At 42.2% G+C, this 17,417-nt stretch overlaps 1 protein-coding gene across 1 annotated transcript; it reads left to right on the forward strand.

The window, feature by feature from the left end:
- The first annotated feature begins 2,516 nt into the window (after positions 1 to 2,516).
- On the forward strand, positions 2,517 to 5,646 carry PFDN4 (prefoldin subunit 4). Its single transcript, XM_027646354.1, has 4 exons — positions 2,517 to 2,599; positions 3,628 to 3,735; positions 4,754 to 4,897; positions 5,228 to 5,646. Exons 1-4 carry the CDS (start codon positions 2,576 to 2,578, stop codon positions 5,357 to 5,359), a joined length of 408 nt encoding a protein of 135 aa, XP_027502155.1. The 5' UTR covers positions 2,517 to 2,575; the 3' UTR covers positions 5,360 to 5,646.
- Positions 5,647 to 17,417: the final 11,771 nt, after the last annotated feature.

Here is a 17,417-nt window from a genome sequence, read left to right on the forward strand (position 1 = left end):
TTGCTAAAAGCGATCCACTTCATAAAGACCAAACCTGGATAAACCAACCACTTCATCTCCACTAAGTTTTCTCCATTTCTAATGCATCTGGTGTTAACAAGCACCGTTGACATGTGGGTGTTCCAAGGTGCTCAAAGATGAGAAGGTTCAGGGAAAGGGGGCAAGAGTTTGGTCATTCAGAACGACTCAGGCAGAAAAGAGCACGAGGAGACTCTTTCCCACTGAGCTGGATTGCAAAAGGCTGAAGCGAGGAATGCGAAAGTGTGGCAAAGAACCACAAAGGAGACGTGAGATGAGGGGTGTGGAGGGTACAGACAGCGTGGAAGGGATCCCACCAGAGCACGAGGTGGAGGCAACCACACCAGCAACAACAACAAGGACCAGCACAAGAAAGAGCAAGTCCTTTTATGCAACTGAAAGAGAAATGAGGTCACCGAGTTCAGTGGGTTTATGTTACTCCACCGCTGGATGTTTGCACTCGTGCACTGTTTTCACTTTTATTTACATAAGAAAGGGCTCCAGTGAGTTACTCTTGGCAACGTGCTCCCCCCACAAATCCTGCCTGAGCATGTGGGAGAAAAAGATTTATTTTCAAAGCCTTCGAGTCATCGAATTCTTACGAAATCCACTCCTTTTCTCTTGAAGAAAATTGCATTGGCTCAGACCTGACATGGATAATTCAGTTAATCTACCCGAGGAAATAACCATGGTTTATCCTTTCCTAGGAGAACCTTTGAGAAGGGAGAAGACAGATGATTTCGGGAAGAGTAGGAGAATGACAACAGAGATGAGAAAACAGGCTCAAACATAGGTTTATATTTTATATAAATTAATAATAACATAATTCTCTAAGGAGAATTTTCGTGATTAATTTTTTTTCCCTTAGTGGGGAAACAAGGCAAAATGTGGCACCAAAATAAAATGCAACAATCAGCCTGAGGGACAATAAAAAAATCAAAATATTTTTTTCTGTTCTGTTTTTTCTCCTGGTTTGTAACAGGAGTTTTGAAATGAGCAGTCATTCTGAACTGAAAAAAACCCAAAAACCACAAAGGTTTTTCATTCAGTAAATATCATAGAATATAACAGTATAGAGCATTTTTCTATATTATAGAGTATTTTTCTACTTGTGAAATTTTTAAGGTAAAACCTGCTGCAATCTTTCCCACGAGTAGGTGTGACTTTCTTAAATTTATTCAGCCAAAAGCAGTTACTGAAGGAGCTCCCAAAGCAGTTCTACTGTGAAATGAAGCTGAACACCACTGGTGTGAGATCCATCTCCATAAGGAACAAAGCAGGAACCCAAACTCTCTATTCTCACAGGAATAATAAACTTTTAAAATATACACCCATTCCTCTGTTGGGTGTTGTCTTTTATTGCTCTCCACGGATCCCCTTTGGAATGGACTTTTATGAGGTTTTATGGAGCGAGGATTCCCCTGCAGGGGCAGGACTGGAGAACTCAGCAGCAAGGGGTTCTATCAGGAGCAAACACATTCTATTCCTGCATTTTCCATTGCAATGGTCACTGGATAACATCCTGAGGTATTTATGGTTCAGGTGTTAGGAAAGGGAGGAGATGTGATTTTGGGTGTCATCAGACAGCAGGGAAGTGCATCAGCCCCTGGATCAGGAATGGGAACCAGACCATTGCATGAAATCAGGGCATTGGGGTTTTGAATCACAGCTGGAGAGAGAAAGGTAATAAACTGTGTGTTCAGGAAATGGTTTGGTCTTGGGGCTCCAGGCTGCTGGAGGACATTCTCAGCAGCTCTGGGGTCAGCAGTCAAACTGCCTGGGATCAAACCCTCTGATCCCAGTTAGGTCCTGGCTCACAGCAAGATCCAAACTCTCTGCAGACACTGCTCAGGAAGCTCGAGGCTCCACCCCAGCTTTCCAAACTCTCTTCCGAAGCCAGACATTTTTAAGTTACACCATCCAGGGCCCTGGACTGTCCATACCCAGGTACCTTCTTTGGGTCTTAGTCTAAGAGCTTTCAGCTGCAGTTCATGGGAGGGTATCCCACCCTATCCCATCTCATCCTACCCTATACCATGCCAATGCATGCCATCCCGTCCCGTCCCACCCCGTTCCATCCCATCCCATCCCATCCCATCCCATCCCATCCCATCCCATCCCATCCCATCCCACCCCACCCCATCCCACCCCATCCCATCCCATCCCATCCCATCCCATCCCATCCCATCCCATCCCATCCCATCCCATCCCATCCCATCCCATCCCATCCCATCCCATCCCATCCCATCCCATCCCATCCCATCCCATCCCATTCCCGTCTCATGGCGCCCCCTGGCGGCCACAGCTCTCCCTTTTCCCCCTCAGAGGCCCCTCCCCTGCGCCCGGGCTGTACCAAACGCCGCGGGGATGGGCTCACCTTCATTCCATGCCCCGTCGCTCCTCCGGCCATCCTACCGTGCTGAGAGCGGTGAGAAGGAGGAGAAGACGCGATCCTCGCAGAGTATCCACTGTCAGGCGTTTTTCCTTGCTTTCCTTCTTTTTCCCAAATCCGCAGCTCCCCCTCTGCGCGGAGGGTGAGTGGTTCAGCCCGACCAACATGGCGGCCACCATGAAGAAGGCGGTGAGTGCGGGACAGGGCCCGACGGGGTTTGCCTCATTCCCGCTGGGATTTGTTCCCTTTCCGGAGGAATTCAGTTCTTCCCCGACCACTGCCTCCGTCCGGGGTTTTCCCGAGGCCCTTCGCTGCCTGTCTCTGCCCCCGCAGCCCCGGGCTCGGGTGGTCCCTGCCCTGGCCCCGCGGGTTTGAGGGCGTTGCGGGGGCTGTGCTGGTGCGGGTCGTTGTGAACAAGGGGAGAGTCAGGTATATATTGGGAAAAAAATTATTCAGTGAAATGATGGTTAATCACGGAATGGTTTGGGTTGGAAGGGACGTTAAACTCATCCAGTCCCACCCCCTGCCATGGGCAGGGACACCTTCCACCAGCCCAAATTGCTCCAACCTGGCCTTGGACACTTCCAGGGATGGGGCAGCCACAGCTTCTCTGGGCAGCCTGTGCCAGGGCCTCCCCACCCTCACAGGGAACAATTTCTTCCTAATATCCCATCTAACCCTCCTCTCTGTCAGTTTGAAGCCATTTGCCCTTGCCCTGTCACTCCAGACCCTTGTAAATGGTCTCCAGAGAGCACTGGAATGGGCTCTCCAGCAAAGTGGTGGAGTCACCAGCCTTGGAAGTGTTTAAAAAATGAACTGTTAGGGAAAGTCTATGTGGTCACAGGTCAGGGGGTTAAAATCCTCGGTGGCACATCACAGATAACCACATAAAATGTGTTGCTACCAGGTCCCATGGATGTGTTACACTGTTCCTGCAGGGATTTTGGAGCTGAGTGTCGTGTTCAGCTGCCAGCCCTGTCCAGGAAACAACCTTTGGCTTTAGAATGCCATGGATGGCTGGTGTTTTAATTGGGTGTTACCCAGCTCAATGTGGGTATTTCTGATATCCTTCAGGAGGCATTTTAAGGAATCAGGTGTATAAGCAGAACATAGTGGCTGCAGGACTATTTTTCAGAAGCTTTGTCGGAGTAATCTGGTAGTGAGACCCAAGTTAATGTAAGAAATGAAGTGTTCATTTTGCCCTCTCCTCCTTCCAGGCTGCAGAAGATGTTAATGTCACCTTTGAAGATCAGCAGAAAATTAACAAGTTTGCAAGAAATACCAGCAGGATCACAGAGCTGAAAGAAGAAATAGAAGTGAAAAAGGTATCTTTGCTTCAGATATCACATGTTCTTCATTGCCCTGAATCAGTTTTCAGCTGAAAATAGGAGCTGTGGATTGCTGTGAGTTGAAGTAATGCTTTGATTCTAATATGGGGTTTCTGATACTTTGAAAATAGAGAATGGTGGAGTGGAAAAGAATTAATGAGAAATAAAGATCTCTAGAACCATTCTACATGCAGTTCTTGCAAGTCTTGAGCTGTCATATTTGAAGCATTATCTCTCTATAGTGGCTGTTTGTAGGGCTATTAGTATTTCCTGCCTGAGATTATTCATATTTATTTTGTGTTGAGCCAAAAAAGCAGTTGTTGGTTACATTCTTTTGATATGTTGGCAGACTGTCATTAAGAGCACAGAGGTTTTATTTTGCTGGGCTGGAGAGGATACATCATTCTCATTATTAAGTCACTTTCCTTCAACATCACCCATAGAATTTCCAAAGAAGCTTTACTGAGTATTTACAAACTGCTACTACTGGCACAAAATGTTTTTTGTAATTATTTTGCCTGATATGTTCATGTAAAAATGTTGCTTTTTATTTTGATATTCCATTGATGGCTTAAGGTGCTGGGACTCTGAGCAATCTTACTTTTGCAATTAAGTAACTAACATTCGCCATTTTAGGTACTTTTCTTTTTGTTGTTTAGCTAAATTAAAGAAATCTTGTGTAAAAGCATATCAGATATTAGTGAAATTTAAATTTGCTGTACTTCCCTTGTCTAGACAGAATTATGGTATTAATGACAGATAATGAGTATTGACTAGGAATTTCTGCTGGATTGAATTTAATACTGATGCTAAATTACAGCTCTGGAACTGTTCCATTAGATATTCTGATGGTAGGTGGGATTTATGCCCCAAACCCAGACTCACTGACTTCCTTGTCCAGCTGGTGGCATGACATAAGTGTTCCTTATCCAACACTGAGTTTCTTATCCAACTGTGTGCATTGAACACTTGACCTGGTACAAAGGGAGCATCTCTCTTATATCTTGATAATTAGAAACAACTTCAGAACTTGGAAGATGCTTGTGATGACATCATGATGCTGGATGATGCAGATTCCCTTCTGATACCCTACCAGATTGGGGATGTCTTCATCAGTCATTCCCAGGAGGAGACACAGGAGATGCTGGAGGAGGCAAAGGTGTGTCTGGGCAAAGGGGAGCTCCTTGGCTGTCCTGTCTGTGTGCTGAGCACTGCAGTGGGGTGATCTGTCCATCCTGTGAACCTTTGACTTTCTCAGGTTTGATTTGGGATTTGAGGAGGGGGTGTGGGTTTAGGATTTGAGTTGTGTGTGCATGGTAAATCCCAGCTGGGCTGTCAGATACAAAGTCACCCCAGCCTTTGGCCCAGCAGGAAATCCTGCAGCCTGACTGGGCACTCAGTTGGCACAGGGGCACCTCTTGGTTGGTTATATGTTGTGACAAACATGACTTTGTTTTACATAATTGGTTGGGGTTTTTTTCTGTTTCAGAGAAGTTTACAAGAAGAAATCGAAGCGTTGGAGTCCCGAGTGGAGTCAATTCAGAGGGTCTTATCTGACCTCAAAGTTCAGCTCTATGCAAAGTTTGGAAACAACATAAATCTTGAGGCTGAGGACAGTTAAAGCTTTTCTAAATACAACATACATTTTTTCCTTAGTTTATTAAATGTTTTGATAACATTGTTTTCAATTACATTTGAAAAAAAAATCCACCACTTACTTTTTGGTTTTTCTTTTTTTTTTTTTACTTTCCTGTCTTGGGTTCCATATATTTAATGAGAACTTTCTTATTTTGGTTACTGCAGTTATTTATTTGTTCAGGAAAGCCTTTGCTTCATCCTGTTGGTGAAGCATCAAGATTGGAATATTTGCATTGTTTATTAAAGTAATAAAGTCAGGCATGTGTTGTAGTTTCCTTGGTCTTGTTTTCCACTCCTGAAAATGCTTAAGTATAAAAACAACAGGAATGGGGAATTTTTGATTTGCACTGTGATGACTGTTTGATAAAAGCTTCTCTGGGATATACATGGCAGGATTCAGCTGTGATGCTCTTTAGCTGGTTTTACCAGCCTTCCTGGAACTGCTAAATGCATCTTTTGTATTTCAGTCTTAGCTCAGGCAGCTCAGGGATCAGTGTTTACACTGATAACTTGGTGCACAATGTGGCAGCAAATTGACAGAGGAGAAAGAAAAGCTTTTTAAAGCTCACACTGATATTGAAGAAAAGCTTTTGGAGTCACCATATTCAGTCATTTACTACTTTGTATTTGGAATCACGAAAGATGCTGTAAGTCACAGTAGTGAGTCTTACCTTCTAATTTTCCTCAACAGTCAGTTTCTAAATCCACATTATAGACCAAATTGATGTCAGAATTGTTCCTGGGTGGTGTTGCTATGTCAGCATCAATCCCTGAAACTACACCTCCATCACTAGGTGGAGTTGAATGTCATTTTTAAATGTCTCAATTGGCTCACTCCTCACAGCCTTAAAAAAAAAAGGTGCTGTCTCACTTTTGGACTTTGGCTGCTTTGATTAATGTGTTTCTCCACCTGCTCATTATGACTTGACTTTTAAAAATTAAATCTTAGCACACTTAAATTATCTTTCTAAGCTATTTCCCAAAACAGTGGACAGAGAATTCAGCTGACCAAATATTAATCTTCAGCTGCTATTCTTAATAGAAATAATCAGATAATGAGATGAGTACATTTTTATAAAATTACTAATACCAAGCAATCCTGTGTCAGTTATGCAGCATCTCCTCTTCAAGCAGTGTGAATGTTGTGGTTTTAATTCAAGCCTGTGCCTCAGGAAACACTCCCAAGTTTTTCCTTATTTCCTGAGTGAATGGTTCAGCTCCTCTTAGATACAGTGTGGTTGTTGCAGCCATGGCAACTCTGCTGCTCTCTCGAGGGCAAATTTGGTGTGTTGTCCAACATCCAATGCACTTTATAAACCCAAGAAAATGTGAAAGAGTTTTTTTTCCCGGGTGAAAACTGCTGGAGTTTGATCCATAACGAGCAGCACCCAGCAGATGGCATCAAAGAACTGGGAATGCCATCTTTTTGGCAAGGCCATGCCAGGCTGGGAGTGCCACTGCTGGTTTTAGTGAAGTGAAGCTTTGGCTGCAGGGATCACAGATCATTAATTGGTGGGTACCAGTTTAAAATTCCCTGCTGGGTGACTGCTGTGCCAGCACTGCTGTTCTGAGCATGTCACAGCTCTGCAGGTATTTCAAAGGATTGGGATTTCCAGGGAGGCCACAGTATGGATATGGCTTCATTATGGAAAAGTCATAGAATGGTTTGGGTTGGAAGGGACCTTAAAGATGATCTGGTTCCAACCCCCCAGCCATGGCAAGGTGTGGAGAGCTGGCATTATCCCTGCTGTTCTTTGCTCCTGAAAGTGCAGTTTTCCATATATCCAGTGCTGGTGTTTAGGGAAGGCTGTTAAAGTGTCACTGGGAGTGCCAGAGGTCTTGTTTTGTGCCACCATCCCCTTATTGTCTCTCTCTTTAGGGTTTTATGTGTGTGATGCCTCTGGCCCATTTGCTTAGTCCTTACTTCATAAATGTGGGTGCCTTTTTGCACCTGGGGTGTCCAGTTCCCTTGCATGGTTTGGACAACTGTGTTTGCAAGTCAGGCAAGTAATTGTGCAACAGAATTTTTCAGATTAGCCTCTGAATTTTTGTAATTTACAGAAATACTGTGCCAGGCTATCATTTGATATTTTTATATGTGTAAAAGAGAACATACAGGAAACACTTTTTTACTCCTAAGTTGTCACTGTAGAAGTTTATTTGCAGATTCTCCATCAGTTGCTTGAAAGTATTTGACAGCAGTAACCTTTCTCCTCCCTTGTGAATATTTTCAGTTGTTCTTCAGTTGGCATTTATTCTGTTTGGCACCCCACTTTCTAAGTACTTTTTGGTAGACTGGAAATTTCTGTTTTCTCTTGTAATGTTTGCTTTATTCTGCTTGTGTTTGCTTGTCTCTGGGTCAGGTAATAGAAGTCCATGAAAACCTGATGCTCTGTGCACTCTGTATGTCATGAATCATTTAGCTGCACTTGACAATATAAATTTTTAAATATCTTTGTCAGAATGCAAATAGTTTATTGTCATTCTTTGTATTGTCAAGGGAGTGACATTTGTAGAGCACCTGAAAGCTGAAATGTGCCATAAAAGTGCTGTTACTTTAATCTGAGGGCATTTAGAGTGTTGGCCAAGGATCTCTTAGTGTTTGAGTGAACTATTCAGCTCCATCTCTGGATTAAAACACAATTTCAGTAGTGGTTTTGTTTTGCAAGTCCCAGAGCCCTCCATGGCTGGGCTGGCACTTGGCTGCAGCACTTAGAGCAGGTAAAGCAGCCAAGCTGGTGAGATCCAGCTCATTTCAGGGCCTCGTGCCGAGGAGACTCAACAGTTTTTCCAAGCAGGTTGGTGAAACCTCTGTCCAACGTGGTAGGATGCAGTTACTGTACTTATTGTATTTTCAGAGGCTTGTTTGTGATTCTGTACCTCGTCATCTGATATAAAAATGTTTTCCACTTGATGGTCTCCAGCATAACCTTCTCCAGTGGAACCTTCATTAGTGCACTTCACTTTTGTAGAGCAAATCCTTGGATCCCTTTACACTCCATAATATGAATGTGGATAATTATTCAGTAATTTTAGGAAGTGGTGTGTAGCTGAAGTACAGATAATTTTGTGGTAATAACTGGGACTTCATGGAGTAAAAAGATCCTGAGTTCTGAATACCAAAGCCATATTTTCTGTAGGAACAACAACTGAGCAGTTTGGTTTGCGTGAGTCAGTGGTTCAGATAATTTATCTAATGTTATTCTAATAGTCTGATTCATGAAAGAGAAAAAAATAGGGATGTATAGAGGCATAATGAGGGCTGACAGGAATTATTTACAACCAAGTTTGTCTTTATTTAGATTGTATGAGTCATGCAGAAAAACAAATTATTTTGTAATTAAACATTAGCTGCTGATGGGGCTACACAGAACACAGAGCACCAAACACAGTGGCCAGGGAGGATTTCCTCAGCAAGAGGAAAATTCCCCATTTGCTTTGTCAACACAGCCCAGCACAAGTGAGGGAAAACATTGTTCAGTGGTTTTTTACATTCTGTCAGGTGTTAGCCCTTCCAGCACAGAACATCAGTCCATCATATCAAGTTTGGATGATTTTCTTGCCTTGTTATCTGTAGCAAAAGGACTGTGCAGACCAGACTTACAATGCTCTGGTAAAGTTACAGGTTTGTTGTTTTTTTTTTTTTTTATTATATTTAGAGTATGTGGACATCAGTGTGAATTAAACCAGACTCATGGGTCAGGGCTGGCCTTTGAACAACAACACTTTATGTATTTATATATAAGACCTGAGTGCCTTTGGGTAACAACAGTGGTGAATCAACTCAGATAAAAATTATTAATCTCAACACACATGGCCAAGGACTGATGGCAGCTTTCCACCCAAGACTGCTTTTTATTAACACTTGGGGGGAAAATAATAAAACTTCCATTTCTGTTGTGAAAGCTCCTCGTCCCCCAGTTGTTTAATATTGCTGTTAAAAGTCCACCCAGAAAAGCTTTAGTTTGCTTCTGAAAGTGTCTCCCAGCAACGGTGTTAAACCTGTCAGTGATCTCAAACAGCCTCTGGGCAAGATTTTAAACAAGTCTTGACTCTCCTTGTAGGGATTGAAGAAATGTTCATGTGTTTTTCATGTATGTGCTACCTGAGAGAAATAATTGTTATCACTGAAGCTCTTGAAAAGAGGAGCGATGGATGTGTTGGAAATGTTCAGCATAACATTTATAGTGGTTGATTTTTACACTATGCAGAAAATGCTGCTACAGCAGCTATGCAGACAAATACAAATATTAAAAATCACTATTTTTGAAAAAAGGAACAAAGTGATCTTTGACTTTAGGAAAGTGGTAGAAAAATCAACTGTAGAATTTGTTTTATTCGTTAATTTATGTGTTAATTTGACACAGAGCTGCAGCTGAAGATGTTTTTCTTTCTGTTGTCTTCACCCTCCAGTGGTACAGAGGAGCTGTACAACAACTTGTGGGTGTTACTGTGAGGTGGCAGAAGTTTTGCAGTTACCCTCTCCCAGATTATCCTCCTCACAGTTCATTCCTGTGGGATGTAGCCCTGGAGGAGATCATGGTCTTTATGAATAGTCAAGGAGTGTTTTATAACACTCATTTTTACCTCTGCAGTCACTTCTCACAGCTCATTATTGCAGGTACAAAGTATTGTGGGATGAAGAATTGGTTATATGATGCTCTGTATTGTGGGTTGGTTGATTGTGGGTTTCTTGTTTTCTTTTTGGTTTTTAAGCTCTTGAAGAAGAAATAACTAGAGGGCAAAAAGTACAAATTTATAGTCAGCTTTGCATTGCACACAAAGCTCAAAAAAAAAATCACTATTTTACCTATATGATACTGAACTGTGGTAGCCAAATTTATCTCAGATCACATTGGAACTAAGATAATATTTTTATTGCTCCCCAACCAGTGGCAGTGAGCTGGTGCTTTGCATTTTGTACATCTAGTTTGGACTTTGGAAGCTTTCCCTTCCCAGCCAAGGAATGTGTGTATTTATGGTGCTGCTTGGTGACATCAGTACAGGAATGTCACATCAGCTTGGCTTTTATTTATTGTCACTGCCTGGAACTTCTTGGCACATAATTTTATTGCCATTAGATTTGATATGACAAACATCTAATAAAATAAAATTGTGTTTCATTTTATATGAAAGCAAAGATTTATTTAATATTGTCAGGAAGTTTCAGCTGATCCCTGTTGCTGTGGCAACATGCAGTAACTTGGTGGTTATCTTAGGAATTAGCTCAAGAATTCCCTGAGTTGGATGTCAAAGAGGAATAACTTGCAGAGCTTTCCTTATACTGAACAAGACAGGAGGGAGAAAGATTCCAGACTCTTAGACTTGACTCTTTGCTCTGCTAAACCACCCCTGAGGGCACCAGACACTTTAGGCTAGAGGAAGGAAGTGAATTAAACATAAACACCAATCTCTTGTAATCTGGTGAATGTAGGACCAGAATGTAGGTCAGTCCAACTCTTATCATTAATTTAATGTTTTAAGGCTTAAGCCAACCATTAATCTTCAGTCATTGAATATTTTCCTGTATCCTACATAAAAGTCACACAAATAATCCCTCTGATTGAGGAAATCAGGGCAACAGTTCTCCAGGCTGAGGGACTGCACAGAGAGAACATTGCCATAGACTAGTTCTGTTCTTTAGACTAGTTTCTGTTCTTTTGATCACTATGGATTGTTCCTAAAGGAATGGCATGGGCTGGAAGGATATTAAAATAAGCTTTTGTGGCCTCTCTGACACAATCGTGAGCACAGGGCATTCCAGGACTGCATTCTGACCCACTACAAGAACTGTTTGTTTTGATTGGATGCTGTGAGAACATAAAAACACCTTAATGTCTCGTTTTTTGAACATTTAACCAAAATCAGCATGCTTCTGAAATTTCTTTTATTAATGAAATTCCTGTTCAGTTCTTTTTCTCCTCCTCAGATTAGCTGGCTGTATTTACTTATCTGCCTCAGCTATTGCAAGGGTGAATTAGTCAATGTTTTGAGAGCTTTGTAAAGCATCATGTAGGTGTCAAGATTTTAAATAATCTCTCAGATAGCATTTATCACTGTATTTAATAGGCTTTCAATTAGAATGCCAATTAGCACTGATTTGTTTTAAGGAAACAGACATAGTTTTAATTACAGCATGCACACACAGCCTAGTATTTAATTGCAGCAAGATTGCTGAAGTGCTGTCTTCATCCCTAGATGCACAAGGACAAAGCTTTTACTTAATTCTCTGTAATTAGGATGAAGTAGGAACATTATCCCAGCAGGTGCAAAAGAGCTCAAAAGGGAAGGGCTGAGGAGCAGGTTTTTGTGGCCTTGCTGCTGAATTGCTGTGATTTTGTAGTGATTTGCCCCAAAATGGGATCTGGATGCCTGCGTTTGTTGTGCTAAATCACAAGCACGGGCTCAGGAGAAGCTGGGATTGGTTGTAAGGAAATCTCCTTCTTCTACTGCAGAGTTCACCATCCTGGGCTGAAATTGTTCATGGCCAACATAACTGGGGACCAGCACAGGAAGCACATGGAGCTGTTGGAGAGAGCCCAGAGGAGGCACCAAGATGATCCGAGGGATGGAGCAGCTCTGCTGGGAGGAAAGGCTGGGAGAGTTGGGATTGTTCAGCCTGGGGAAAGAAGTTTGAGGGTGATCTAATTGTGCCTGAGGGAACTACAGGAAAGATGGAGAGAGACTATTTACAAGGGCCTGGAGTGACAGAACAAGGGGGAATGGTTTCAAACTGCCAGAGAGCAGGGTTAGATGGGATATTGGGAAGAAATTGTTCCCTGTGAGGGTGGGGAGGCCCTGGCACAAGTTGCCCAGAGAAGCTGTGGTTGCCCCATCCCTGGAAGTGTTCAGCCTGGTCTAGTGGAAGGTGTCCATGCCCATGGCTGGGGGTTGGAAGTAGATGGTCTTTAAGGTCCCTTCCAGCCCAAAGGATTCTGTGATTCCATGTTTCCATGTCCAGTGCCTCAGGGAAGCAGCCCTCTGGCACACACAGTCAGGGTGCAGATCCTTCACTGCCCTTCACTCTGCCCTCAGGTTCTGGTCCAGCAAAGAGCTGAAGAGTCCATGTGATCCCACTAAAAAGAATAGCAGTATATAAATATTTCAGAAGTTTGATAACAGCAAAACACTTTCCTAAATCAGGTGTTTAATTTGCAGTATCTGCACACCAAAGCCCATATTCGGTATTAATTCTTTTCCATCATGCTCTCAGATGTCACTTTGCAAGTCATATGTGCATTTCCTTTTCCCTTGGCACACGCTATGTTGGTATTAAAAGCTGCTCTGATTTATGGTTTGGGGTTTTTTTGTCCATTTGTAAAGCACATTGAGTCAATATGTCACCTATCAGCACTGCAAATCTCCTGCTTCCAAGTGTTGTGATCCAGGGCAAACTGCAGGCTTTGAAGTTTTAATACAATAATCCCCTTCCCAGCCAAAGGAAAGGTTTCAAGACATCAATTTTCAGTGTGTTATGACTACAAAAGCTGTGCTTCACTAACTACAGCTCGAGCAAGGGCACCTCTGGTGCCACCTCTCCCAGCTGAGGGTTGGAAGTGTAGATTTGGGAGACAGCATTGTAAGTAGTGACACTGAGCACTGGTGGCATCTGAAGGCTCCTGTAGCAACAGTTTATCTTCTCACAAACAGGAGCCTGAGTTTGTCTCAGTGACTTGCCTGGTGTCAGCTGTGCCATGCACAGTTACACGTGGAGTTTTTGCAACAGCACAATCCATTATTTGCTGAACACCCCCCCAAAACTCACCAACATCATATTAAAACCCCCCTTGATTTCAAGTTAGTCTTCTTGCTGCTCAGTGTTAATATTCTCACATTCCTTTAGAAATCGGTGGCTAAACACTGAATTCTCAGTTCTTAGACAATGCACAGGATGACTTTAGTACCTGCAGTGTGGTACCTTCTCACCTGAGTGTTTAAGCACCTCTTTTCTCTAAGATCTGTGGTTAAAAAGCTGAAGATTGGAGTAATTTTGAAGCAGAATGTGACCAATGTCTGGACTGTGTGCCATGTGCAAAATGGAGAAGACTGAGCTTTTCAGCCTCTTCTACAAAACAAGGCTAAAATAAATCCAGAGTGGAAAATAAATTGAGCTGATGATTTGATTGCACCTAATTTTCACTGGCTTTGTGTCATTCTGAATTCACAGCATAACTCCCCTCATGCACAACTGTAAACATTTTGTTTTCATTGATTCCTCTTATCCTAAGGAACAACTTTATCCATCAGCATCAAGAAGAATATGAATGTGCAGCCCCTGTCCATGATAATTGTTATACTTTCAGGGAAAAGCTGCATTGGAATGCTGTTAAATTCTTGGCACACGCTCTGAATTTGAGCAAAAAAGATAGACCTAGTCTTGTGAGTAATTTTCTTGATTGATCTAATTTACCTTGAAGGTTAATGTATTCTAAACTAATTCAGAGATTAATAACCATTTAAAGGTATATGAAAGACATTTAACTGTATACCAGGTGAGTATTGTAACCCAGTTTATTATCTCTTCAATGACTTTGGGATTTCATCTGATGAGATTTAAGAGTTATTTGATTGTTTGATGCACAGAGTGGTGGGTACAAAGTAAAAAGGTGTTTTCAGAGCTCACTGGATAATTCTGAAAAAGGGATGTAATTCTATTTGCTTATAGTGCATAATTAAACCCTTCTTGTTCAAGGTGATATTGTTTTTTCTTATGACATTCATTAAAATGCTCAATGATTAAATAATTGGACAAGGACAATGCTGGACCTGTCCATTCTCCAGTCTGCTTTGACTTCTGGGACAACAGAATTGATGATGCTGCTCTTCCTCTTTTTCTCCAAGACTGCACCAGAACACCAATGCAGAGCTTTGCCTTTATCTTAAGGAACTGTGCCCAGCTTAGGCATTAACTTGTTTAAAATAAAAAGTGCAAGTTTTTTCATGCCTTGTGGCACCCTTAGATCATGTAAGAGCTTCACACACGATTTGTGGCCTGTGGTGGTGTTGAGGATCCACTCCCAGAGCAGGAACTCAGTTCTGTATAAACAGAGGAGAGAGTTTGATATTTAAAAATGCTGAACATCTTGAGCTGCCTGAAATTGGTGAGAGTTGCAAGTATTAAGGAGCAGCAGGGAACAGATCAGGCAAGTAGCATCTGTTTACTGTAAATATTGTGGTTTCTGTTTACAGCAGACAGGTACCAAAATCGTGAGCAAACAGGCACATTGATACCTCTGAATACTGTGTGTGATCCCACTCACTGACCTTTAAAAACCACAAAGGTAGCATACAAGATGTTTTGTTGCTAAGAGTGTGGGATCCTCGCTGTTTGTGCAGCTTGGATGGTGTTTTATCTGGGTTTTTATCTCAAACCACTGTTGCATGAACACTGAATGCACAATGAGCCCTTGGCTGCCTGATTTATGTCTCCAGCTCCTCGTGACTTCACAGCTCATGAGTGTCAGACAAAACTGAGCCCACATTGATTTATGAAAGGTCATCAATAAAGGGTGACAGAATAGGGCTGGTCTAAAATCTGGGCTACCCAGGTACTCAAAAACCTGCTCCATGCCTAATCCAAGCCAAGCAAACAGGGTTATAAAATTGTTATAAATGAAGAAAGCCCACCACAGGCTGTGTGGAGATTCAGGTAACACATGGGAATCTATGCATAAGCTCTATAAATAATACAAAAGCTTTTAATTTTGAGGTTCTGTTGGGCTATTAGAGGGAACAGAAGGCCTAGAAAACAGACAGCTTTGTTCAGAGTCAATAAAAAAATACTAAGAATACTAAGACAAATACTAGGAAAGAATCAAGTGGATGAACTGGTGAATAGATACAGAAATTATTAGAAAATGCAGTGTACTAGGGCCTTGCTGAAGAGACATGGATGTGTGTTGAAGTGGTCTCCCAGGGCTTGTTTTGTCCCCTCAAACTGGAAAACACAGGAAAGGCAGGATTTCCAAAGTGCCATTTTCATTACCACTGACAAATTAAAAAAAAAAGAAAAAACCAGCAAAAATGATCCTGTCTTGGGGAGCACCACTGGAATGCTTTCTTGAGAAACATATAGTCAGGACTGGCCACTTGACTCCTGATTCAGCTTAAATTGCAGAAGAGATGCAGCCAGTGAGGGATTTGTCAGAAAAACAATTTTTTTTAAAGTTCTGACTTTGCATTTTAAATGAAAAATGCACTTTAACTCCCAATATTAGCAGCAGATCTTTCCTGTAAATTAGAAAAGAGAACAAGAACCAGTTCAGAAATCACTAGACCAGGTTGCTCAGAGCCACATCCAACCTGGCCTTGGACATTTCCAGGGATGGGGCAGCCAGAGCTTCTCTGGGCAACCTGTACCAGGGCCTCCCCACCCTCACAGGGAACAATTTCTTCCTAATATCCAATCTAATCCTACTCTTTGTCACTTTAAGTCACATTAATTTGCTGGTAATGGCCCCACAGAAGCAAGAACATACCTGCCCCCCCCAAAATTGAAGCTGATTATGAGCTTGATTTGAGAGGTGTGGGCTCATAATAAACCTGGGGAAGGAGGACATCATACATGTCATATTGCATCACAGCCTGCCATTAGTCATTGTAATTCCAACATGTGTTAGCCACGAAAATTCCTGCTCTTTTGGAAATACATTATTGGAGGGTGTTCTCTTGGACAAAGAACTGTCAAATACCATTAGCGCAGCCTGTCCGTCTTTCATGGTTCTTTTTTTTCAAGAACTAAAGCTTGGAGGCAATATGGTATCTGCCTCTAGATTAAATTAAAGGTCTGCAAAGTAGATGCTTTATCTAATTTTCTATGCAAGAAAGTACAGATTTGCTACTGGTAATGCAGAGAGCTCAGGAGAGATTTCATCTGCTCACCACATGGTGCACTCAGGGGAGGAAGATGTTTGCTTTTAAACCATTTTAAAGCAGAGCAGTCTTCCAGGGAGCTGAAACCATGAGGATCATACAGCTGGTGTTATATCTGGAGTGGAAGGCAGGAGTTGAGGAGATTTCCAAGCCTGATGTTATTTGGTGAAGTAGAAGAGGGAGGATGTCAGCAGGGCAGGGAAAGAGAGAAGTAGAACCTCAAGCAAGATGACACTGATGTCAGCAGAGCTGGGAATTACTGACAGCAGGGAGCTGTCATGGTTTGGTCTGACCAGCAACACCAGAGCAAATGGCACTGAAAACTCACAGGGGCACAAGGCAGAGGTTCCAAGATTTCCTGGCTTTATACCTGCTCCTGGAAAGGAATGGATGCCATTCCCACGCTGGACTTTGGAGGATTTCATGAACCAAGATGTAGCACAACAATGTGCTGCCTGTAATTCAGAAGTGCTCATCTCTATAATGCCACTGATTACTGCGAAAAGGTCAAAACCATCTTAATTCATCATTTCAGTTTTCCCCTGCAGTATCAATTTGGGTTTGGTGGCAGTTAAACCAGAAGCAGTGGAATCGATTTTCCGAGCGCAGGCTGTAGAATTGAGCTGGATACAAAAGCCAACCTATTCCCACTGTCAGAAATGGGATTAGTTTCTGTTTTTCATCCTGCTTTTGGTCAGCCTCCAGATCAGTTTCATACTTTCGGATTCTTTATAAAAAGCTTTTAAAGTTTTTTTTTTATGAACAAATGGCTTTTCAGTGAGAAAAGGACAACTTTTTCTGAAAAAGTGAGCTCTATTTTTGCCCAGATCTAACAAAGGGATAGTAGCTGGCAGCTGAGTTATGAAATCAGAGTTTCATTTGTCAGACATTGCCCACCCAACCAAAAGGCTTGCACTGTTCAAAGAAATGCCAGTAAGAAATGTCTTGGAGTAACACATGGAGTAAGAATTACTCTGTTGTCTGTGGAGTTTGGTTTAAAGTCTTTTCTCAAAGTAGTTCTGCTGCATGAGATGCAGGCACTGATACAGAAACTGCAGTTCTGACATCTCAGACGTCTCATTCCTGACTATCTTAGCTTCCAGTTTCTGGTCATTATTTCACAGGCTTTGTAACATTTGTAACATTTCTTTCCTTGGTGACAAGTTCAT

Source organism: Corapipo altera, unplaced genomic scaffold, assembly GCF_003945725.1.
Source record: "Corapipo altera isolate COAL_440 unplaced genomic scaffold, ASM394572v1 64, whole genome shotgun sequence".
Taxonomy (NCBI): Eukaryota; Metazoa; Chordata; class Aves; order Passeriformes; family Pipridae; genus Corapipo; species Corapipo altera.